Genomic DNA, 24,441 nt, shown 5'->3' with positions numbered 1-24,441 from the left:
TCTTTATCAGTTGAAAGTTACCAACAGGATCCATCCAAAGTGTTTGAGAGTATCCAACCTTGGGAGAGCAGCGAGTGAGAGACAAACAGGGAGGAGAGGGGATGTGCGCAAAACGCCCTCTCCCTCTTCACACATGCTGGTGACAGAGAGGTAGACGGGGTGTTTATCATGAGCTGCCCGTGAGATTCAAGAGCAGCAGCAAGCAGCATCAGATGTAGTTACTTAATGGAGGTTTCATGTTTTTTTTTTTTGCCCCCACCCCTGTTTGGATCGCAGTTTATCTGAGCCGTGACGGGAAGTAAAGACATTACAAAGAGGAGGGGACGCACATCGACAGTCCAGCGCGCACAAAGTCCACAACGGCAACGACTTGACTGGTGAGTTAAACTCTTATATCAAAGCAATACATTCTACTTAGACATGTTTTTATTAGACATTTAAATGATTTTATTTATTTATTTATTTTGCAATGTAATCTGATGTGTCCTAAAATGGCATTTCTGTCGCCGTGCGCCTTTTCTCATTGCGCAATAGATGGATTTAAGTAGATTTCACAGCTTTTTCCAAAAACTTTTAGAGAGAGTTAAAGACATTAAGAGGCGGAAATGACCTCCCAAAATTTAAAGTCAGGAGTCACTTCACGGGTGTGTTTGGAGGTCTTTCACAATAAAACACTTGTGACAGGAGAGAAAAATTCAAATCAAACCCAGACAGTCTGTTTGATTTGTGTGATGCCGTGTTGCCATTTGTATTCGCGTCGAAATGAATAAAGCCCCTCTGCTCACTGTCACAGGTTGAAGTGAACTCGAGATATGCGTGACGGAGTTAATGTGCCGAGCGCAGATGGAAGTGTGTGTGTGTGTGTGTGTGTGTGTGTGTGTGTGTGTGTGTGTGTGTGTGTGTGTGTCACAACCAGAGAGATTTAGTGTGTAAGGGACCTGTCATGTATCATTTCCCGTTCACTAGCACCCACGTGTTGGAAGAGAGGTTAAGGTTGAACGCGCCAAAGATTTTAAACCCAGAAACATGTAATTTCAAGCTGGGCTGCACCCACAATATGCACCAGGCATTAATTAGTTATATGGGTATGGGTGTGTGTGTGTGTGTGTGTGTGTGTGTGTGTGTGTGCTTGAAACTCATTTGTGGTGACTGACAGACAGTTTATCATGCAGGCCATGCAAACAGTATGATGTATTCTATAAGTCAACAGCTATTCTTACTCCTCTGGTCTTAAATGTTAAGTGGTGGATGCATGCACCTTTTTTTAAAAAAAAAAAAAAGCACACCTCAGGGTTTAGTGAATTGATGCCCAAGTCTAAACGGCCCGCCTTTGTTCATAAACTGTTCTTCTTTAGAGCAAAATAGGCTGCGCAAGAAGCTGCGAGACAGACCAATATATCACTGTCATAATTTGTTTTTATCCTCCCCATGCAGCCTCATTAAAACACCGTTTGAGGTGATTACTTTGTTGCTTGGGGGAATCAGCGCCTCCCTCCAGGCAACTTGACATGCTCCTAGTCTGCTCTCTGTCTGTCTCCCTTGCTTTTTCTGTCTCTTTCTCTCTCTCTGTTGCCCCCCCCCCTCTCTCTCTCCCTCCCTCTCTCTTTCTCTTCTCTCCTTATTTCTTTCCTCGTCATTCTGCATGTCCTTCCCTTTCCCCATAATCAGCATCCTTGGAAAGAGTGGAGCTCCAGCACAGTGGGTGGGAAGCCCCACTCCCCAGGACTCTGTCTGTCACCTCCAATTTTGAAATTCAGTGAATCACATACAGTATAATCCAAGATTATTATAATAATAATAATGATGCTGATGTGAGTTATTAATTGATATGCCATCATGTTTTTCTTGGCAAACAACCATGCAGCTACAAAAAGTGATTTAATTCAGAGTTAATAGGCTAAAGGTTTCTTGCATAGGCGGCTCACTCACAAGCGGCAGGAGTTATGCTTTTCAAGCGAGGCCCATAAAGTCCAACAATAAAGGAGACTGGAAGACAGCGGTGACAGTTACTTGCTGATACTTGTTATAAATCAGTTTAGTGCATCAGGTGCAGAAATGAACACAACCAGCAACTACTCTATATATCTTGCAGTTAACACTCTTCCTTAGGGGACGTGCAGTAGCTGTAATCAACAATGGTGGTAGAAATTCTGGACCTTCTGATAACGGCTCACTCAAGACCCTAAAATGGAAAAAAAAAAATCCATAACTGCTGGTCTCCCTTCAATGTTATAGACCAAATGGTCATTTAAAAAAAAAAAAGTGCTTATACACTTGTTTACTCTGACCTCCACACATGTAATGTTTTGCTAAATGCCACAGTCTTGCATTAGGCTGTGTTGATAATGCTAATGAAGATTTGAGCATAATTCAGTGTTGTGGAGACATCCTGTCCAGGTAAGAGACATTACACTATGAGCAGAGTGGCATTTTCTCTGCTGAGCCCATTATTATTGGGATGCTGCTTCAAAGTGCACTTACACTGCGGCTGGCAGGTAAAAATATTATATTGGCACAAGAGCTATACCGTTAAATTGGTTAGTGTATTGTCCTGTTATTGTCTTAGGTTGGTTTTAAAAAGCAGCTGATGAATAACAAGAAATCGCAGTAGAAGCATCAAACCGGCATCATTCTGCCGTATTCGAACGCCTCATAGCTGCAATCTTACAGTTTAGTCATCATTCTTAATCAGTGCTCAATGTATGGGCAACTGAGTAGCCATGAGTTACTAATGCTATGAGTAACCATAGCAACAGCACTTGCACTTCAGGCTGAATTGCAGGTCAAATCTCTGGTGAAACTTTACTTACCCTCACCTCTTTGAACATTAGATGACTAACATCTTTCTTTCTTGGCATAATGAACTCTGAGGTGTCCTGACAGAGAACATATTAGACTTTAACACAATTTCACAGTTTCCTTGTGTTGTATTATTGCTTATTAGTGTCTTATTCATTAGTAGGTTTATATATAATTTGTTTTCTCTTTAAACAATAGCAAGGATAATTCAAATCAATTTTACTTATGTAGCAGCAAATTATAACAGAGTTATCTCATGTCTCTTTACATACAGTGCAGGTTTATAATATTATTTATTACAGAGACACAACAATTCATACCTTGAGCAAACACTTGGTGACAGTTGCAAGGAAAAACTTCCTTTAAGAGGCAGAACCCAGCTCATGGTAGGCGGTGATGATAATAATTGTATCAGTAGTATTTACAGTGGACTGTTGTAGCAGGCACAACCACAATCTCCAATCTAGTTGTATCAGTAATCTCAGTAGGAGAAGAATTTTAACTTTGACACTATTGGAGAGGCTCCTCGATGGTTCTATCTATATTTACTGTGAGTTTTTTTTTCCAAGCCTGTGCCGCCTGTAGCTCTTCCTCTGCAACGCATGAATGCTGTTTCTTGGAAAGCAGACACCCCCCTCCTGAGTGGCACGGGGAGGTAGCAGAGCAGTGGCATGGCGCAGACGGATTATGCTCTCGCGTAAATCCGCTGTCATTTCAAAATTCCCTGTTACAAGAGATTCTCTAATGAGAAGCCCTCCGCTGCTCCCTGTCTGTCTTCGTCTTCACTCAATTCTCTCGTTTTCACGTCTTTTATCTGTCTCTCTCTCTCTCGTCTCTCTCCATTTAATGGATCCTTTTCACTGTCAAGGCCTTTTTTCTGCCTGTTTGTTTGTGGTAGAGCAAGTGAAATATTCTATTTGAAGTCAACATGTGGAGAAAAAGGCCTCGTATGTAGCTGAGGAAAAAAAAAAAAGGCCTAGAGCCTCGAAGGCACTGGATTTTCTCTGGTTACAGCCACTTTGTTTTTTCATTCTATGTTTTGTCCAATTACAGATATGTTTCTAAACCTTACAGAGTTCATCTGTTAAAGCCAGGCCTTTGTTTGGAACAGAACTGTCAGCGTACAGTGAAAAAGATGATGGATCAAACAGTAAAGCTTTAGGCTAGTCGAGCATGAGACTAGAACCAATCAGGTTTGGGAATTGAGAACACAACTGCCACTAGCAGAATGGTAAGCGAATTATTCCAAGTTGGTTTTTTTTAGCACTGCATTATGTATGAAGATGAATAAGAACAATGAACCAATGTGATTGTTTTTATTTTTAAATGAGGTCATTTGCATTAAGAAAAGGTGGTAGTAGTAGTAGAGCTAAGGGAAAGGGTAGGAAAATTTGAAAGATGGATCTGAAGGAAAGACTCGGTGGTAGATGAACGCAAGTCACCCTCCCGAGATATTTCTCTTTCCTTTGTGCTCCTCTTCATATCATCATTGTCAGAAAGTCATTATCTTGACCACTCCCATATCCTAATCTTCACCCCTCCTCCCTCCCCTTTTTCCCCCCCTAACCAGCCAGCCAGAGATGAAGCCTGCTAAACATCTCCACAATACCCTGCCCTTTGTCCCTGTTGCAGACAGAGCATAATAACGTACAGCCCTGGAGGTAAAATGTTTGGGAGTCGATCTACATGCTTTAACTTAGTCATAACACAAAGCCCTACTTGACTGTCTGTCTGGCTGTCTGGAGACACTGTAATAGTTTTATGGGACTTAAGAAGCTCACCAGGGGAGCTCTTCGGCTGCAAAAGACCAGACAGAAGGACTGGACAGGACTTGAGGATGGGGAGGGTTGGAAGGTTTGTAGGCAGGGTATAATGTAACATTAGGAAAGACGACGATGAGAGAGAGTGGCCAGATTGGAGGGCAGTGTAAAAGTAAAAGTCAGGATAATGAAAAAGGGGGAAGGTTGAGAGTAAAAAGAAAAAAAGAGAGAGTGACAAAAATGAATGGTTTTACTGTCAGACTAATCAAGGCCATTGTAGCAAACTGAAAGGAGGTAGTTGTCCTAATCAAAGCTGATGGACAGAAGCAGAGCAGAGGCCAAAGAGAAAGAGGTGATTAAGGCATGGGTCAGAAAAGGGGAGAGAGAGCTTTGTAGAAATCATGAGACACGTTGAAGAGCTAATGGTGTGAGCGTTTCAGATGGGGAACAGACAGGTCAAGAGGAGAGAGAAAGATGGTGGAAGGAAGGAGAGAGGGGAGATAAGAAATATTCTTATCTGTCTCTCTCTCTCTTTCTCCTTCTCCCAGAGCGTCACCCCTCCATCTCTCCTCTTTTGTCCTCATTATGAAAGAGCGTGTTGTATTGAAAGAATAATGACTCTTAATTGCTTGTTCCTCGCAAAAAATTTCAATTGACAGAGTGCACTGTCTCCAGACAGATGAGGTATGAAAATATATCAAGGATGCTGCTTTTTGCAACTTTGTAACCTTTTGAAATACACATACCATGCAGTCAAAGCTGTAAGTCACCATACATACATACACACACGCACGCACGCACACACACAAACAAACACACCAACAGGCTTAATGTAGTCTGTTAGGATCGTTAGCCGAGTTAACGTCCGTGCACTTGGCCCATTGGGAGTTACTGTGTCATTCTCCACGCTCCCCAAACAGATACAGAGATACAGATATAGACCTGCCTTTGGGGGAAACGTGCACACACGCACACTTACACACTTGTACAGAGACAAGCAGATGCGTACCGCACCGCGTGGCTCTTACAGGCCGTGGCAGAAGGGATATTAAGCGTAACTGTGGTGATGGTTTGAGGGTACCGACGCTGTCACATCAGATTATCTTGATGGTATTTGACCACGCCCTTTCTCTCTTGTCCTCTCTTTTCACACCCTTCACTCCTCTACTTCCAGTTCCCAATAATTTGTTGCAAAAGCCACCCACCACCACTATTTTGTTCTTTTTATGCGACTCTGGTAGATCTCTGGGTCTAAATTGCCTGTTGAAATTCAGGAGAGGAGGATTTTAAAAAGCTCTTTCCAAATTGTGTTTCCAACCACCTACCCTTGAGGGTATCTGGAAATGTTACTAAAATAAAAAAAACAGATTTCTTTGTGCGTCAAGGCTACACTTAGACTAACATATAAATTGGTTAGCAGTACAACAACATGCTTAACTCCTCTCCTCTCCTCTGTCTATCTAGCCTCATGTTGCTTTGCTTGACAGAGCAGGAAATCAGTCTCATTTCTGCTTTAATTCATTCTGATCAAACATGTCGCTCCCAATCAGCCCTATTTGATTAGGAGATGCCCGTATCATAGCCCACCAAGCAGGTAATGGCTGACACTTTCATATTTCAGTATTATTGCAGTGTGTATATATGTGTGTGTGTGTGTGTGTGTGTGAGAGAGCTAGTTAGATACACATTGCACAGACACATTACATTATTTCCCAGCAGCTCAAGCTCACTCATGAGGAATAGCATTTAGTTTGTATGTGACTATCACAGACACTCTATTGGAGGTGTGAATGTGTTTTGTATATTTAGAAACTCTATCAATTTCATGTCTACCACTCGAATCTTAGTTAGCACCCTCTTCTCTTTTTCTCCCACCTTTTAATCTCCTCTCCTCTCCTTTCTCACAGAAATATGGGGTGTAGGCTTCCCAAGTTGCGGAAGGCAGAAGAGAGGCGAAGCCCCGGCAATATCTACTCCACGCTTCGGCGGCCTCAGGTGGAAACTAAAGTGGGCGTGACCTACACCTACCACTTCCTGGATTTCCTGTTGGGGAAAGAAGGTATGGATTCGATTATCCGTGTGTTGTCAATCATTTCCACATAACAGTTCTCCTGTGAGCACTTTATATCGTACAAATCCTGAATTATGTGTCAAGTTTTTCCTTTGTCCTTTTTGGGCTGGGCTTGTGAAACCCTGTGAGATGTGACTTGACTTGACCTCACCCACACTTGCATGCTTGAAATAGTCATATGAATACTTGTTTCCTCATATAACACAGAAAATAATGATGGTGACCTAGAAATTTCAGCTTTTTGTACTTTGAAAAAATGATCTGGAATGGTTTCACAAGCCCGGTGGTTGAAAAAGAATGTCCCAAAGAGGGCTGATTAATTCTTTGATTTATTTTAAATCATTAAAGCTGCTCTAATAAATATTTTATTAATAGCAATGATTGAAATAAGTTTGTCTAATATGAAAGGGGTCATAGTGATAAACCCACAGAAAATGATCAACCAACCCTCCAGTTGACTTGACTTTCAGGTCACTGTTTTGGTTTTACAGCCCACCACTCTATTGTTCTGATTCAATCCCAACACTGTTATCGAACTCATTTCCAGCCACAAAAAAGCTACTTCTACACTACCTCCCCAGCAATAAGCAGCAGATGAACAAAGTTGGTGACTAGCTGGTGAACATTTAGCAGCTAATTAGCCAGATCTTTCTTTCAGGAGTGGGTGGAGACCAAAAACTGAGCCAAAAGGAGAGTGAACATAGATTTACATTTGCCATTTGGTCGGAAACAGGACTTCAAATAAAATACAAATTTACAAACTTATATTTATATAATATAATAATAATGTCAGTCTTTTTTTGTTGTTTTCCTCAAGTGTCAAAAAGAAAATTAAATGCAAATTTATGCTTTTTTTTTAACCCATACCTTAATCTTATTAGTTATATTCCCAGTTTTTGACATTGACATAGGTAAGTGTTTTATTCATGATTAAAAAGCTGAGAAACACAAGGTCATATGGTCAGATTTATCTTATTTCCTTCATTGATTTATGTTGAAACAAAAAAGCTTGTATCCATAGCAAACAAAAAACAGTTTTGCAGTGCTTCTTTGCTCCTATGATGACAAATTCACAAGTGTCCGAAAACACTCACAGGAGGAGGTGATTTATGATAATCACAAATGCTGGCCATCAGATGCAGCAGGCAGTCGTCATTCAGATCTGATTCACATTTGTGCAAGTTCCACTCCGGAGGTGGGAACAGGCTCCAAGGAATGTGTCTTCACATTTGGTCGTGATCCAAAGTAATTCTTTTTACTGAGCATGTTATTCTTTTTCAGTGATGGTTGTTTACTTGAGTTTTCTGTTTCACCCCACTCTGCTTTGTCATCTTGAACCCTGGCTACAGTGTTTGTGTGTGTTCCACTCATAAAATAGCCACAGTTGCTATTCCAGCTCTAACCAGTTAAATGAAATGTTTAGATCAGCATCTCTGCTAACTCTGTTTTTTTCCCCGTCATACTGTATCTTGAGGGCGAAAAGTGGCTTATGAGCTGAAGTTGTGTCTTTGTGTGGCTCCTGTTGCAGGGAGTTCAAAGAGTTCTCTAATTCTCAGATTCAGCTATATTGTACACGCTGTCGCCATGCCCGCCAACCTCCCCCCTCTGCCTCTCCCCTCGTACGATGACAATACACCAAAGCTGGTGTGTGTTTGCATGCTGTCTTAGGAACCGCGTGTGTGTTTTTTGTGTATCTTGGTTGCGAATATGAAGAATACCGTCTGATATCATGTGAGTGTGTGTTTGTTTTCCGTGTGTGTGCATGCTCGCTCGCAGCGTCTTGAGAACGTTTGATGAGAATCCTCCAGAGGCGTCTGGTTTCTAAAAATACTAATTCTGCCATTGTGTTGGTACGGACTGCAAAGCGATAGAAGGGAGGGACGAAGGGGGAAAAGAGAGGCGAGGAGGAGAAACAGATAGTGTTAAAGCAGACATAAAAAATCACCTCTTTTTTTCTCCCCCCTTATGGCTTAATGTTTCTACAAGCCTGCGTCGTGCACTCAATCACCCGAAAAGCTGAAGCAGGTGCAAGTAGCTCACTGAATTCCTTTTTAGAGTTTCCAATGCAACACTGTAACAGACAGCAGGCATAACGCCACAGCCAAGTGGCAATGGTCTAGTTGCCAGTCGGCTTCATTTTCAGCCAGCCCTGTTATGTTTGGCAAATGAGTTAGGCTGTAGTGTTGGCTGAGAGAAATCTGGCAAGGCGAAATGGTGGTGGTGACCAAAACACACAATAGACATGACGGCTGCTCGTCTTTGTCGTTAAAGGCAGTAGCAGATAAACTGTCTAATCACACGGGCACATATAGATACACAGTGACCACACACACACACATACGCTGTTCATAGAAGTGGCGATGGCAGCTCATTCAAGCTTGCACAAAACACTTTATAGCACTTAGTCAACAGAGTTAGTGTTATCTTTCGACAGACAGGCAGGTCATTTATATGGTAAACTCAGTGACGCCACCTGAGCTTCTTAAGATGAGTATACTCTATTTTAGGATAAACACAGCTACTGTGAATTGATTGTGCGTGTGTGTGTGTGTGTGTGTGTGTGTGTGTGGTTGTGAGTGGGTGTATCCCTGCCTCTCACCGCCTCTCTTTCCATTTGTGATAGAGAGACCAAGAGAAGTGAAGGATTCCTGAAGGATTATCTGATTGTTTGTGGAGATTGAGGGACCTCATTCCCAGCAAAGGGATTTATGTGTATTTGTGTGTTTGTCTGTGTGTGTCTGTATGTGTGTGTGTGTGTGTAGGAGGCAGATAGAGGAATCTGTATGTCAGTCCATGACATTGAGGAAACCCACGGTCAAATTCATGCTTTAATTCAATTTGGCCTCCATTAATAACATTATTTCCCTGCCAGCGTAACTTCACGACTCCTACACAGTAATGAAAAACAAATATCTTAGCGGGTGCCCCTTCTGACATACATGAGACTAAGGTGGTTGTTTATTAATCTAAGTTGTGTTCTCACAGAGAGTATGTGTTCAGAATGTAGATTGCCGTGTGGTTTCTGACTCAACCTTTTGACTAGTGAATGATGAAACTCACCAGAAACAACATTGGATGATTAATATACTGTTTGTTTTATGAGCTTTGCCTAAACTACAGCAGTGCTTCAGCTGAGAAGTATTTCCAAGTTGACTAAGCCCAGCTCACGCATACTGGGTCATAGCGACCCTGTGGTGAATCCAGGGAGGATGAGGAGAAACACAGTATGTTCAGTGTTTCAGGCATTTGGGTTGCGCATCACATATAGACCATTTCTTTGATTCTCAGCTCCATCTTATCATACGACCTAAAATCAATGTCTTATTCTACTGAGCTGCATCTCTGCTTTACCTTGACACATCAGCCACCTTTACAAAAAAGTATCATGATCTTTATTATCCCCATGGTAACATTGATTGGTTACCTTGACATGCCAGCAGGAATGTGCAATATGAAATGTAACAGCCAGGTGTGACATTTTAACCCAGCCTCCTTTTGTCATGCTCGGATAATGAGCAGAAGAGAGCGGGGAACAGAAAAAGAGGTATAGCGGAGGGATGGAGGTAGGGGGGCAAAGTAGAAAAGAGGCAGGAATAAAAGGAAGTGAAGGAGGTGTAACGGAGGGTGAGAGAGCGAACAGCACAGAGATACAGCGAGCGTTTGTCAGGTCTTGAGCGAGGAGGGGAAGAAGAGAGTTGGGAGGTGTGAGAGCGAGCGAGCGAGCGGGAGTCAGGAGTCTGAGGATGTGCGAGGAAGTAAGTTAAGGTGTGATGCTGTGTGACTAACACTGGTCTCTGAAGCAGACAGCGAGGGGCTGAACTCTGCTGATGACTTTCTGACGCCCTGCAGAGATGGAGACCCACTCAGCTCATTAAAACTTACAACATGTGCCTCACGCACAGCAGCATGTGTGTTTGTGTGGCTTTTGTTACTGTATATACCTGTGGGGGTGTTTATTATGACTGAAGGTTTATGTCTACATCTGAATATTATGATGAATATTTCCTCCGTTGACAAAGAATGATATACACACCCTCTGCCTCATATGGCATGTCTTCCGCTATCAGGATCTGTGATGTATTTGGCTCAGAGAGCAGGCAAAGCACAAATACATCAGTTTGATAGATCTTTGCTGCCTGACAAACTTTTTCCAGGTAAACACATACACCTTTTTTTTTATGAAAAATGATTGGGAATGCCAATCTGACACAGCTCAGATCATTTCTTCTGGATCGTTCCTTTTCAGTCGTATTGGCAAAAAGTCTTGAGAGAATACCAGCAAAGATGGCAGAGATTCACAGCATCACAAGTACATGGTACTGTATGCGCCTTAAGTGCCACACTGAGTTCTCACCACAGCAAACCTTTTTTTTTTTCCCCTCCTGTTTCCACTTTCTGATTGAACCAGGCACTCTTTCTCAGACGTTTCCTGTAAAGTGGGCGTTCAGAGCAGATTGGACCCCATTTGATAAAGCTCAGATGCTGACCAACAACTGCCATAGCTGCCGGCTACATTCCCTAAACAGTAGGGAGCTCCTGACTCCAGGAAGCTGATTGCTTTATAGTCACTGTTTTGGCACATATCCTTGTCTAAAACCTCTGCAAGTCATTAGAAGGCTATTTAAATAAACGTGAACCTCCAGCAAGCAAAGGGATAAGCCTCGAGGGTGGCTGTGAGTAGTAATCCCCATGCATCACCTAGCAAGCTTAGTACAAACTCTTTCTTTCTCGTGCACATGCACACACACACACACACAAATAGGCAAAAAGATGGTCCCCGTGCACACTGCCCATGATACTGTGGTTCACGTGCACCACAAAATACGCTTTACAGTCACACACAGAAATTTTGGAGGGATTTGTACAAGGAATTAATAAGGAAGGAGGGGGTGACTCTCACACTCTGAATACAGCTTGTGAAATCCAGGGTCAAAAAGTGAAGCATTGCTCACAACGCAACACATGGCGGCTGTCATGTGGTCAAAGCTTCGGGGTTAAGATGGAAATAGCAGAGCGCCGGGCTCAACAGCTGAACAGCGAGCTCGCTTGCTTCGTGTCCGTTTGAACAGCGCACCCCTTGGATGTCTGTATCTCACCTTTAAACTCTTGCAAATGTTCCCACTCACTCTCACACACACACACACACACACACACACACACACACACACACGTGTGACCCTCCAAGTCACACAAATACTCATGTACTTGCACACACAGAAACAACCACTTCATGAAACATCTCCAACTCCTTCAAATGTACATGCGCACACACACACACACACACACACACACACACACACACACACACACACACACACACACACACACACTTTCTACACCCCTGCCCTCAGTAGCTGGCTCCATAAAAAACTCCACCCTGCTTTTTCTGCCCTGAGCATGTTCCCATGTTCCCATTCTGGAGCAGAATTGCAGCCTCCCTTTAAAATCCCACAGTGGCAGACAGTGTAAATGAAGTTGCTTCCCTGCCTAAAGCGCTGCATAACACCCTAATAACTTCTGTACGCCATGCCTGAATTAGCTGCCTTGCCTGCATCTTGTCGGTGGGTGAGTGCCAGCCGTGCAGATCTAATGACGGCTAATGACTGTTTACGGTGACAGGATCGTTGTTATCCCCCACCCCAACACTCCACCCCAGTCTCCAGCTGGTATTATTATTATTATCATCACTGTACTGCTTTTGATAAGTCCCCACAGACACCCGTTTAAGTGTTTTGCTTGATGAAAGGCTCTCGTGGTTCCAAACGGTTATGCCAAGCTGATGTGATGGTTTGGATTTTCTCAGGGAGTTTTTTTTTTTCTCCCATTGTTTCACTGAGATGAGAGTGTGTGTTCATGTGCTTGTGTTGTAGCATGCTGGCCAGCTTCTCATATATAAATATATATGTGTGTGTATGTGTGAACACGCCAGATGATGGAGAACAAATTGAAAATGAGATGGCTTGCATATCTTTTTTTTTTCCCCCTGTGTGTGTTTGTGTGTGTGTGTTTTTGTGCGTGTCTAGTTAATTTATTCAGGTTATTTTCTCTTCTCCAGACCCATGCAAATGAGATTGAATGGGAAAGGATGACAAGCATTCAGGCACAAACAGACAGCCTCATCTCTCTCTCCTCTCTCTCTCTCTCTCCTCAGCTAACAGCCTCACTCTTTCTGTCTTCCTTTTCTCCTCTCATCTCTTTTTTTTTTCCACGCTTCCCCTCTCTTTCTCTCTCACACACACCTGGCTTCACTCAGCGATAGTGAAACACGCAGCCATACGTGCACGTGTTCCCTTAAAAGCCTGTGAACACAGAGAGGTTTTTTTACTACAATGCACAGACCCCGAGAGGGCGGTTCTTGCAAACATTGCGTTCTCCCTGGTGGATTTGCGGCGACAGTTTGCTTCCATACGATAAGCTCCGCAAACCATTTCGACTGGAGTAAAAGGGTTTTCTTTCCATTGTGTTTGGTAATAAGAGAACTGGCTCTGTGTTGGTGATTGCAGCTAATATCAAACAGGCAATGTGATAACATTGTCTTTTCAACCTTTTAATGTATGTGTGTGCATTTTTCATTATATTCATGCAGGTGTCTTTGCACACTTGTGTAGGTCTTAGTGTGTCTTTCCAAAAGCCAGACTGAGGTTAACAGTTCTGGTGTAATTAGTTTCAGATTTAGCATGAAGACGCCATGTGTTGTTGTTCAGTAGGAATTATCATAATGAAACATGCTCTGTCTTTGTTTCCTTGTACCCTTTGTCCCTCTTCCCCCACAACCCCCCTCTTTTTTCTTCCTCTTTGTTCCAGCTTTTATTTACTTCCACCACTGCTCTTCCCTGCCTCTTTTGCTACCTGTCATGTCCCTGTCATGACCATTTCCCATTACCCCTTCTTGTCTAACCATGTTTTTTTCCCTCCCCTCTCACCCCTCCAGAGGTGCCAGTGTCATCGGTGCTTTGTCTCTCCTCGGTCAGAGAGCTACCGGTTCAGGTCAGGGAACTCTACGCGCAGGGTTTCGTCCTGGTCGCCGTCCATCCGTTTGTCCATCCCTGTGGCCCTCGTCACGCACACATCCAACGCCAGCTCCACCGGGCAGTGTTGGTCCGTGAAACACCAAGGTACATAAACTAAACGCACCTTTGTCCTCAGCATCAGCACCGCCTTTATAGAATAAAACCGCTTTGACTGTAATGATTTATGTAGCAGATTGATTAAGATAAATGAGATGATTCAGTAGCAGCTTCTGCGACTTTGTGACATTTGACATGGAAGCCAATTGAGACCCATTATCACAAGAAAAACTCTGCACCTCACCTCCTGTGCTTGATGTAAAATTAATTGCAGATGAGTCAGCCACAAAAAAATGTCTAATATTAGCCCACTGTTCCAATTCTTTCACTTTTGAGTATACATGATAACACTATACTGTGTCACCATTCTGTATACCCTCCTCTGAAACCCAGTTATTCTTTAGTGAGACTAAAAACTGCAATATTCACGAGCATATTTGAGCAGATTTTCACACCTCCCTACTATCAGCTCTGGTACAGCATGCTAGCTGAGCTTTATTCTCAGCATCTCACCGTGGACATTACTGACACATCTGTTCAAACAGCAACCATATAATGACTCTGGTGATCCCCTGACTCTCCATCCAGTTCTTCCAGCTGGTCAAAGTTTGCACTTAACCTGTGAAATATCTTGTGCCATCTTCTGTGGTTACAGTGTGTCCAATTATTTAGTTCATAACATTCATTCTGCGTGAATCGCATATGACATGTGTTTGCATGCTGATGTTAGCATTCGTTTCAAAGCACCGCTGTGCCTAAATACAGCTTCACAGAGCTGCTGGCGTGGCTGTAGACTCTTAATTTTGTTTGTTTGCTATTAATAGTATTTGAGCCAAATATTTATCACTTCCTAGTCAATCTTCTTCAGGGAAATTAAAGAGATAAAGTGCCACTTCACTGCAAATCCTATAAATACAATGTCCTAGTATTTATTGTCATACGTTCTATATCATTTTCTGACATTTCCAGACATATGTGAGTGATCTTCAGTGGATCAAATGATCCACATACTCTCTATATACATACAACATACCTGACATGTTGAATGTCATAAATAATGTGAATAATTTGGATGAATAGACGTCTCTATTATATAGAGATGGAGACCCCTGCGGATCACTCTTTGTGAACCATGGTTACATATGTAACCTATGATTTGTTGTCACTATGCAATTCAAGAGATTCCGTTGCTTAGCCTACAGTTTCGGACACCCTCTCGTGTTCTGTGCACTCGTTCTACTGTCATTTCAATGAATAGCTTAATGCACGCACACTCCCTCACACACAAACACTGACACACACATGATAGTGCACAGGCAGGTGTCGGGCTGCTCCTTTTGATGCCCCTCCTGCCAAGTGGTCCTGCTGCTTCCTGGCACCTGTCACCGTGGAGACGGCTGATTGCATCACCAGCGCTCACCAGAGGGGAACAGCGCGCTAAAAGAGAGAAACCATCTCTCCATCCTTTCATCTGCTTACTTCAGCGATGCCCCCTCCGTTTCTTTTGTCCTCCACAACCCCCCTTCGCCCCCTTTACATTGCCTTTTATGTCTCCATCACCACCATCCCCTTTCATCAAAACCCCTAAAAATGAAAGAAAGTCTGACAGATGTACTATTTCAAATCTTGCTGAGAATGTCACTCACGCCTCAGAGCACAAGATATTACCACGGCCTTCCCACTGACCTCAATCCAAATCTGAAGAGGCGTATCTGAATACTGCTTTTATGATCGTGTCTTGCGGTGGGTGCAGAAGGAAATTCGGTCCCTTTTTTCTCGTCTAAGAAGTCTATTGTGTTCTCAGTGAATGTGTGCTCTCCTTAAATGGGAAATTCACATGACATTATGTTTCTGCTGTGATCATTCTGGGTGGTTGTGAACATGAGCGTGTCTGCCAGAATCTATAGAGCCAAGGCTCGTTTAGACTGTAATGTAAATGGATGATTAAACCGCTGTGGTGATAATAGACAGGAAACAAACCTAAAGGAAACAGTCGTGGGTAATTTAACAATGTACATTTTCCAGTTCACAACAGCAGAACTGAACAAAAAATGACATATGATTGATGCTTTACGCTGAATATTTGTTTAAGCTCTTTAAATTCTCACCCTGTAGTTCAGAGAAAAGCCAACTGAGGTGGGGAAGACATCGTCTGGAGACAGATGTGTGTGTGGCAGGTCACCAGTCTGCTGACCCAGAAGTGATCCAGAGCTACGTCAAGAGGGTGAGTTCAATGGGGGAGCTCAATCATGCAAACCAAGCTGGGTTGGTCTAATATGATTTACTAGTAATGGATCTGTCTTCAAATAGAGATGCTCTTGTATTTGGCAATCGATGTTCTACAAATGTTTTTTTTTTTTTTTTTTTTGGCTGCAATTTCTAGGGGAGGTCAAATAGGGTCTTTGTGCCCAATAGCTTTAATAATGAACCACCTACACAGGTTAGAGCACTGCTCGAATTATTTTGAAGAAAAGCTTTCTAGTGAAAACCTTGAAGGCAAATTCAAGTGAAAGGCACAGAATCCTTCATTTAAAAAGAAGAAAGGCGAACAGAAAACATATGTTAAATCTGCACTTATTATTTAAAAGTAGTAGGGATGTACTGATCCGACTTCTCTCCCCCAATATATATTACGATACATCAGCTGGGGGTCTTTACAGATGCAAATCTAATATGATGTGATAATATTTTCACAAAATTTGAATCAGTTTTATATTTAACATGAGGTCAGGGTTTGCTATGGCAGTAAAGACTGAGTTGGCAAACAGTTCCTTGTTTGTTGTTTGACATATTCATGTAGCTTTAAAATGACATAAGAAAATGAACATTATAAAATAAAATAGGAAGCAAAGTGCAGCTAACCAGAAAAACAGAAGCAACCCGACTGTTCCCACATGCCAGTACCCTATTACATGTCATCCTATAGACCACCCACAAGGCAGGGAAAAAGAAGGTGGGGAATAGGGAGAATGGGACAACTTTAATATAATAATGAATAATAATGAAAAAAGAGATAAGAAAATATAATGGAACCAAGACATCATCAAATTGAAGCGAGGCCCTGATGAGATGGTTTAGAAGAGGTAACCAGGGCTCATTCAAAGATATACGAGGCACTGATTTAAACTCCTTTCTAATTTAATATGAAAAATGTCTTTAAGACAGATACAGTAGAAAGGGCGTGAAAACAAAACCGCTAGCCAGTGGTGTTATAAAAGCAATGAGCCACTGTGAGGCAAGTGACACAAAGCGGCCAGTTGTTACTTAATAAATGTAACTGAGAGCAGAAACACAGATTTTTATGACACTTACCAAGAAAGCAGATTTGTTACATCATGTCTTAATGAGGTCAGTATCTGCGCTCGTATTTAATCAGTGTATCCCTAGAGAGTGTGTTATGTTTGATAGCCATGAAGAGAGGAAGGGCGCAGACTACTGGCAGGTGGTCTACATCTCCTCGACCTCAACTGTCTATTTAAAGAATATCATGTTGGAAAGTTTGCTTTTTGCTCTTTTTTTTTTCTCTGCACCATTTTGAAAATGCTACATGGCTGCCAGTTTTGATTGATTTGTGCTGTCTATCTGTATTGTTTATGATCATGTGTGGACGCCACACCAAGGCGGAATGATCCATTTAATACAGTGTGGTAAACATGCTGGCACTAAATCATCGCAAAGACATTTTTTCTGTACGGATGTTTTAATGTAAGTTCTTCTCTTCTTCCATAATTTCTAGGCACATTTTAAAAACTTTGCACTTGATCACAATGCTGCATTAGAGGCAAAATCTACTGATTTCAAAGTCTTGTTGTAATGCAGCATATGTGAAATAAAGGTTGTATAAAGCTTTTTGTGGCTTCAGAGGGAGCTATGTGAAGTGATGTCACTTGAGTCAGCATTGGTCTGGACCATGTGGCTGTGAAGTGAAGCCTTTGTGGAAGTGCCAAAAATGCAGTTCCTCAAACGGCCACTTGAAGCTGACTCCGGATGTGAGTCAGTCTCCATAAACCCCCATGTTAAAATGTCCAACTTCACAGCAGAAATAAACATGTTTGCAGTCTGGTTCATAACACCCAGGTGTCATTCAGCCTGCCTCAGCTCCACGATGGTCCATATCTTTGCCAATTTTTTGATTTGCCGGGAGGCGGCCAGGGCAGGACTGGCAACATGGTTGTGGCCAGAGCCACCAAACTGAGCTTCAAAAAACAGCTCTTCAGAAACCTGTGGGGGACGTCACAGATATGCTGTCCACTTTATACTGCCAGTGGTCAGGCCTGAAGACTACAAGTGACCACAACTACTACTGCAAACTTCTACTTATCAGAACTCTGTAGCCTGCTCCTCATCTCTGCTTGTGGCTGCATTAATCATTATTAGCATAATACACCTGAGTCTCCGACCACCGGGTTTTGTCAAGGAAGATGGCTCTCTGGAATAAAAAAAGATGATAGTTCTGCTGCCTTGATTTTGGTACTTTGTATTTTTTAAAAGTGAGTTTGTCAATGTTACAGGTGTACGGCGCTAAGTCAGTGGAGTACTTGTCACAAAACCAATCTCTGTTGAATCCACCCCTCCCTCCTATCTGTCTCCGCACTTCTTGCACTGTGTGTTTTCGTGTGTGCCTTTCAGGTTGGCACAGCACCGCTGTCACAGTGAAGGAAACATTACCGGGCTCGAAAGGCTACAGGCAACTGCCTATAATTGCCTGTCTGTGCCATATGGTAACATTGCTTTTTGTCCTGACATGCAGAGCTTCTCCAATTCACATGAAGCAAATTTGATTTGGTTTTCCATTTCAAATATTGCAGATTTACCTCATTGGAAGGATTTTTAACAATAGTGGATTTCCACTAGTTGCATCTCTTGTGACATTGCTCACTATCCTGTAACTATGAAACAAAAGCAGGAGCTATATAATGAATGGAAGGTTACAGAAGTTTTCGTAAACTATAGTTAGATTTAACCCTGAGATACCCTGCCAACCACAGCGTCATCACTGGCATTTATCAGCTGTAAAACTCACTTTCCGTCGTCTCTGCTCATGAATTCTCCAACGGTCCTACAATGGGAAATGAAAATGTGCTCTATTGAATAGATTTGCATCTGAACACCCATAGAGCACAAAGGGAAACCTGATTGGATGGAAATGCACATCACTGAGTATAATGCGATAGGCTCCAGCAGCGTGACATGAATAACCAATCAGATCACAAGCTGCCAGAGAGAGTTCGAGATAAGAACCCAGGAGCAGTACCGGGCAAAGAGAGTGACAGGCTGGTGTGTGTGTGTGTGTTCAGTTTTGAAATTCTATACTTTCTATTTTTCCAGCACTTACAAGCCCACCCACTCTCAATCTGTCTCCGGACATACTCATCCGATAAAACTCTTTGTAATTGTGAATGTGTTAGATGGTAGTATAGAGACTGTTTCTATGTAAGATGGGTGTGTATGGATGAGTGAAGTGTCAAAAATAGTGAGTAATAGGGGAAGATGTGTCTCATTATTGTTTGGTGGTAGTTTGCAATCTGATTTCTCTCCCGTTGAGCCTGTCTAAAACTGTCAACCCAAATATCAACTGACAATTAACCACCAGAGCTCCACGGGAGGGAGCGGCACACACACACACACACACACTGTCGCACACATGTACACACACGGATGCGTTGAGATAATGAGGTCCTTTTGTCATTTGAATATTTGATCTTTGCAGATGATTAGGTAGGTTGTTATTTTGCAGAATATCTACTCTGCGTACATCAGCCTTTGTTTGTGTGTAAATGAGGCTTTGTTTGTCTGACTAGTAGAGACTGCAAATTTATTTGTGGTGCTGTGAAAGACGTCCTTTTATACTTTTGTATCATTCAAATTTATTTTAATAGACTTTTTGGTGTTTATGGATATTAACATTTATTGTGTGCATGTGCTTTACCCCTACAGATCCAAGATGTAGCAGAGCAAGGGGTGATGTTTGTGGGCTTTCTCCAGCAGCCGGGCGGAGGTCCCTGCTTCTTGGGTCACTGGGACCCTGAAGAGCTGTCCTCCTTACATTCAAGCCCTTCACCCATACACCGACATCCCTTCAGCGCCAACACCAGCCCAACAGATCCTACAGAACCACATAATAATGACACAGAACACGACCATCACCAACCCGAACATGAAGAGTTAGATCATGAAGACGCAGAACACCAGAAGCCTTTGATGCCAAGAGAGCCGGATTTCAGTCCTCTGAAACCCATTCAGAGTTTAGAGCTTAACCAAGAGGAGTCCAGTGAGAAAATCCAGACCTTGGAGATCAGCCTCAAAGAGTCACTAGAATCAACAAACCAACCTCAAGATTACAGTAAACCCAGTGTAGACTCAGTTCAGTGGTGTCCAAAGCAAAACCTAGCAGAAGCCCAAGGGAACCAGCTATGTCCCAGCACTCCAGAAGCTGCAGGTATAATGAGACAGCAGAAGGGCCAACTACCAGACCTCAAAGAATCCACAGAGAAACATTATAACCTTTCCAACCAGAGGGAAAGACAAAGTTCAAGCTCCGACAGCTGGCTCAGCTCTCCAGAACTGGATCGAAACCATGAAAGAAAGTCCAGCTCCACCCGTACAGATGGGCACAGCAGGGTGACGACGCACAACAACAACCACATCCGCCTCAAGAGTTCAGAGAAAGATAGGAATCCAACTTTGCCACCAGTGCAGGCTAGTAAGTAACCAGCTTCCCGTTTGCTGAGTCATAGTTATCATAACGCAAAGTTCTATTTGATGTCCAATTATCCTTTATGCGTTTTTGTCTGTGTGCCTGTAGGGATGCAGCTCTTTGCCTTGTACAACCACACAGGAGAGCTGAACACTTCTCCAAGGTTTTACTCACTCAGGGTGCCACTGCGAGTACAAAAGGAAGCAGGGCTAGTCACGGAAGTTAACACACACTGGCTTGACCATATGACTCAGCATTTCACTAGCGGCGCACACCTCATCGACGGGTTTTTCCAACTTGAAGATGATAACGGTATGTTTTTGTGGCCATGAAATATTGTTGATAATGTCAGTGTGAAACTTTAATCTAGGCAGCACGAGTGTGCCAAGTCACACCAGAAAGTGGCACAATGAAATGAATACTCGCATCCTCAGAGAGTAGCTCATGATGTAAACTTGTAGATACAGAGCAATGCAGCATTCATTTGTAGTCATGGTATTATCCACTTAGCAGTGCAATATTCATGCTCATTTTCACAACTCCTGAGAGAAATATCTGGCTCTTTATAGCTGTTAAATGTTTCACTTTGTCTGTCTGCTTTTTGTTGCTAGACAAATTGGTGTATAGAGGCTTTATCTGTGCTTTTTCATTAAAACTGCCGTCTACTGCAGTTGGAAACGAGATTTATGAGCTTAGCGAGACTGGATCAAAACTAGTAAAGTTGTGGGCCATGAAAACAAAACGACAAGCTGAAAGAAGCTAAAATGCTCCGTAAAGTTATGGGGAACTTCAGAGTTGGGTGATAAATATCTACAACCACTTTGACATTAAACACAGTTTTTTTTTGAATAATAAAAAAAAATATTGTTGCAAGTTTAAAGTAAATATTCACCTTACCTCCTGACTTAAATCTCTAGTTCCTGACAAGCTGCTCAGACTGTAGATTTCTGCTTTAGTGACGGGTAATGGATGATATACACGGAGTTAAGTCCACAAGCTTACACTATAAGTCACTGTTCAGTCACCCATGGGATAAGTAGGCTTAAGCCAAAAGGAAAGGAGAGATTGGAGAGTGGAGATGAGCTTGTAACTCCTGTCTGAATCACATATATCCTCCTCTGTTTATCTGACTCTGTCTCTAATTGTCCTGTTCCTCCAGACAATGGGGTTTCATGTGTGGACAGCGTCTTCATCTTCCAGGGCTCTGCAGAGGAGACCGCAAACACCTCCTACGACGCCATCGTGGTTGAGCAGTGGACTGTTGTCGACGTGGGTCTTTGAGTTTTTAATACTCTGGAGAATATGTGCACTTTTAGAAATCCTTTGTGACTGAAGGTTTAAGCTGTCAAACATTACATAAGAGCGGAGATGAAGGAAAAGTAGCGTGTACGCTTGTGCCTGAGCTTAAACTTGTCCAACTGCACACATCCTGTAATTTGTTTGTGGATTTTTACCTCGTGTGCATTTTCACTTTATGTCTGAGTGATTCTTTGTCTCTTTTCCCCTCAAGGGTGTCGTAGTGAAGGCAGACTACATCCCCTTGCTCCAGTCACTGGCTCCATATGGATGGAGGCTCATGTGTGTGTTACCTACACCGATTGTCAAGACCAACAGGTACAGATACACAACTGAAAATACTGCAACCTTAAACTCACATCTCTGCTAAACATACAATGGCTTAAAAATCAGGATTTTAGGGAGATTTAGGACTGACAGCACAGCTTAGATACACAGGACAGATGGTTTGAGGTCTGAAATCATGATCATATGCTCATCTCAATGGGATACCGCTTTTGAAATCTTTCAGAGCTGTGAACAACAGTCGCTGACATGGTCTTGTCTTGTCACTTTGCAAACCGCAGCCAACAGACACTGTATTTCGACACAAGTATCGGTATGCAAGCTCCTCAGATTATAACTTAACAGGTAACACTAGTAAAAAGTGCTGCTCTTTTCTTTCTGTAGTGACGGGAGTTTGTCGACCAAGCAGATCCTCTTCCTTCAGAGACCGGTTTTGCAGCGCAAGAGAAAAGACTTCAAGGTTTGTTCCCCTTTGTCTTTCATCTTCATGGCAAATCTGTCACTTGTCTCTGTTGTGTCTTTAGGATACGTGACCTTATGTCACAGAAAGCATATTTAAAGTCATGTTACTAATTATGGGATGTACAGCAAATATAAACCAGCTCAGAAAAATGTCTAATAATAGGCTAATAGTCGACCTCAAACTGTACTGGAAAGAGGCATCAATGAAAGAGGCTTTGTTGTGGTTTGTCAGGTGTCTGGAGAGATGGAAAGAAAAAGACACGGCACAAAGCACAAAACTGTCTCAAACAAATCTATTTGGTTTCAGATGCTAAACCTCAGGGGTCGCACCAAGACAAAGAAGAAATCTACTGGAGAAACACAAGAGGAGAGAGAGAACACGTACCCGCTGATGGAGACAGAGATGGACAGGTTAAGAAGAAACACAAGAGAGGGGGAAGACGAGGCAGAGAGGAGAAGGAGTGGGGACAGCGGAAGGAGCGAAGGAGCGAGCCTTCAGAGAGGCGGAGAGGAGAGCGAAGAGGACGCGCAGCATCAAAAGGGCTTCTCGCTTCTATCAGGGAGCAGGGCGTCTGTTGAAGAGCAGGAAGAGGAAACCAACGTTGATGACATCCCATTGTCCAAGCAGGAGATGGCGGCGAGATGGACAGATGTGTGTCAGAGAGACGACGGGGGAGGGGTCAAGGAGGAGGTGAAGATGGAAGAGCGGATCAGACAGCAGCTGTTTTCTGGAGTCTGTTGACATATTGGGCACAAAGCAGGCAAGAGGGAGATGAGACCTGTTTAGTCTGTCAAAAAAAAACAAAAGGCCTTTTTAAAAGAACGTTTTGTTGATCTGGAGTCCTCTGTGGAAAACCCAGATGTAGTCAGTAATGCTGTTACTAGTCATCACGTACTGTTACTTTCGCTTCAGTCTGCTCGGTTTAGGGCGTCGACACTCTTGAAATTTGGAGGTTGTAGCTCCCATAAATGGGAAAGTGTTGTGCAGTTCTCTGCTTTGGATCAGTGTTGCTATTTGATGTATGTGAAATAAAAGTGTACACAGCTATAGAGCACAACCTAGAGCAGTCCAAACCTTAAGTATTATTTTCATGTTGTATTTTACTACTTTGTCATAGGACTGTTAAAAAGGGAGTAATGATTCCACTGGCCTCGCTGTATTTTTCTATGTAAAGTATATAATTTAAGATAGAAACACAAAAGGAGAACACAGTATGTAGTGCACTGCATTAGAGCCTTACAGACACATCTGCATTGGCTAATTTTCGCTCATTACAGTTATGTATGTTGTTATTGGCGTGAATGTCAGACAATATTTAACTTTAAATTTAAGAAATTGCACAAAAAAAGATTGGAAGTAATTTAGAAACGTTGTCTTCATTAAGTACTCTAGTTTCTTTAGAAGAGGTTATTTTAAAATTATAATATAAGTCACTCAATACTTACAGTATCTTAAACAACCAAATTTAAGAGGTGATGGAAAAAAATAAAACAACTGTTGATAGGTTTTAAATTCTCTCTTGGTATTGGCCAAGCTCTACATAGAGATATTAAATGGATTTAATTGGGCCTTGACATTAAAGGGTCAGTTCATGTTAATTACAAAAATATATTCTGTCACTTAGCTCTAGTAGAATCTAACCAAAATCAGTCAAAAGTTTTCTTCAGTGGGAAAACAGTTCCCTTGGAAATTGATAACATCGAAGTCTGTCTATTATCAGGAGTAATCAGGACGTCGCTTCCAGAAAGAAGTGTTACCTTTTTTAAAAATGCAAGTTTGATCTGACTGAATTAAACCAACTTTGTCTGCTTGGTTAGATGATACAAGAGGCAAGTGAGTAAAAAAAAGTGTTTGTTTTTTTGTAATTTTGCAGAACTGACTGTTCCTCTTCAGAAAAAATATGTAAATTAGAAATCAACTATTTATGACTTATTTCCTGGACCACCTTGTGTTGTGTGTAAGTAGTGTGACATGTAAGTCTTTATATAAAAGCAGAGGTCAAT

The 24,441-nt window shown here is 42.3% G+C and overlaps 1 protein-coding gene across 1 annotated transcript; it reads left to right on the top strand.

Annotated features, from left to right (window-relative positions):
* Window positions 1–3: 3 nt before the first annotated feature.
* Window positions 4–24,384, top strand: rftn1a (raftlin, lipid raft linker 1a). The gene is made up of 10 exons (XM_010749902.3): window positions 4–377; window positions 6,467–6,618; window positions 13,562–13,745; window positions 15,813–15,921; window positions 19,635–20,400; window positions 20,503–20,706; window positions 21,554–21,663; window positions 21,905–22,008; window positions 22,360–22,435; window positions 22,745–24,384. The coding sequence occupies exons 2-10, from the start codon at window positions 6,471–6,473 to the stop codon at window positions 23,177–23,179; spliced, it is 2,136 nt and encodes a 711-aa protein (XP_010748204.3). The 5' UTR covers window positions 4–377; window positions 6,467–6,470; the 3' UTR covers window positions 23,180–24,384.
* The last annotated feature ends 57 nt before the right edge of the window (window positions 24,385–24,441 follow it).

Source organism: Larimichthys crocea, chromosome XIII (assembly GCF_000972845.2).
Source record: "Larimichthys crocea isolate SSNF chromosome XIII, L_crocea_2.0, whole genome shotgun sequence".
Classification (NCBI taxonomy): domain Eukaryota; kingdom Metazoa; phylum Chordata; class Actinopteri; family Sciaenidae; genus Larimichthys; species Larimichthys crocea.
Note: the sequence above shows the minus strand (reverse complement) of the source record. Positions and strands in the feature narration are given on the sequence as shown.

Coding starts and splice junctions, on each gene's coding strand:
- rftn1a (XM_010749902.3), top strand. CDS start 6,471: ATGGGGTGTAGGCTTCCCAAGTTGCGGAAGGCAGAAGAGAGGCGAAGC. Junction 6,619..13,561: donor TTTCCTGTTGGGGAAAGAAG/GTATGGATTCGA, acceptor TCACCCCTCCAG/AGGTGCCAGTGTCATCGGTG. Junction 15,922..19,634: donor TCCAGAGCTACGTCAAGAGG/GTGAGTTCAATG, acceptor TTACCCCTACAG/ATCCAAGATGTAGCAGAGCA.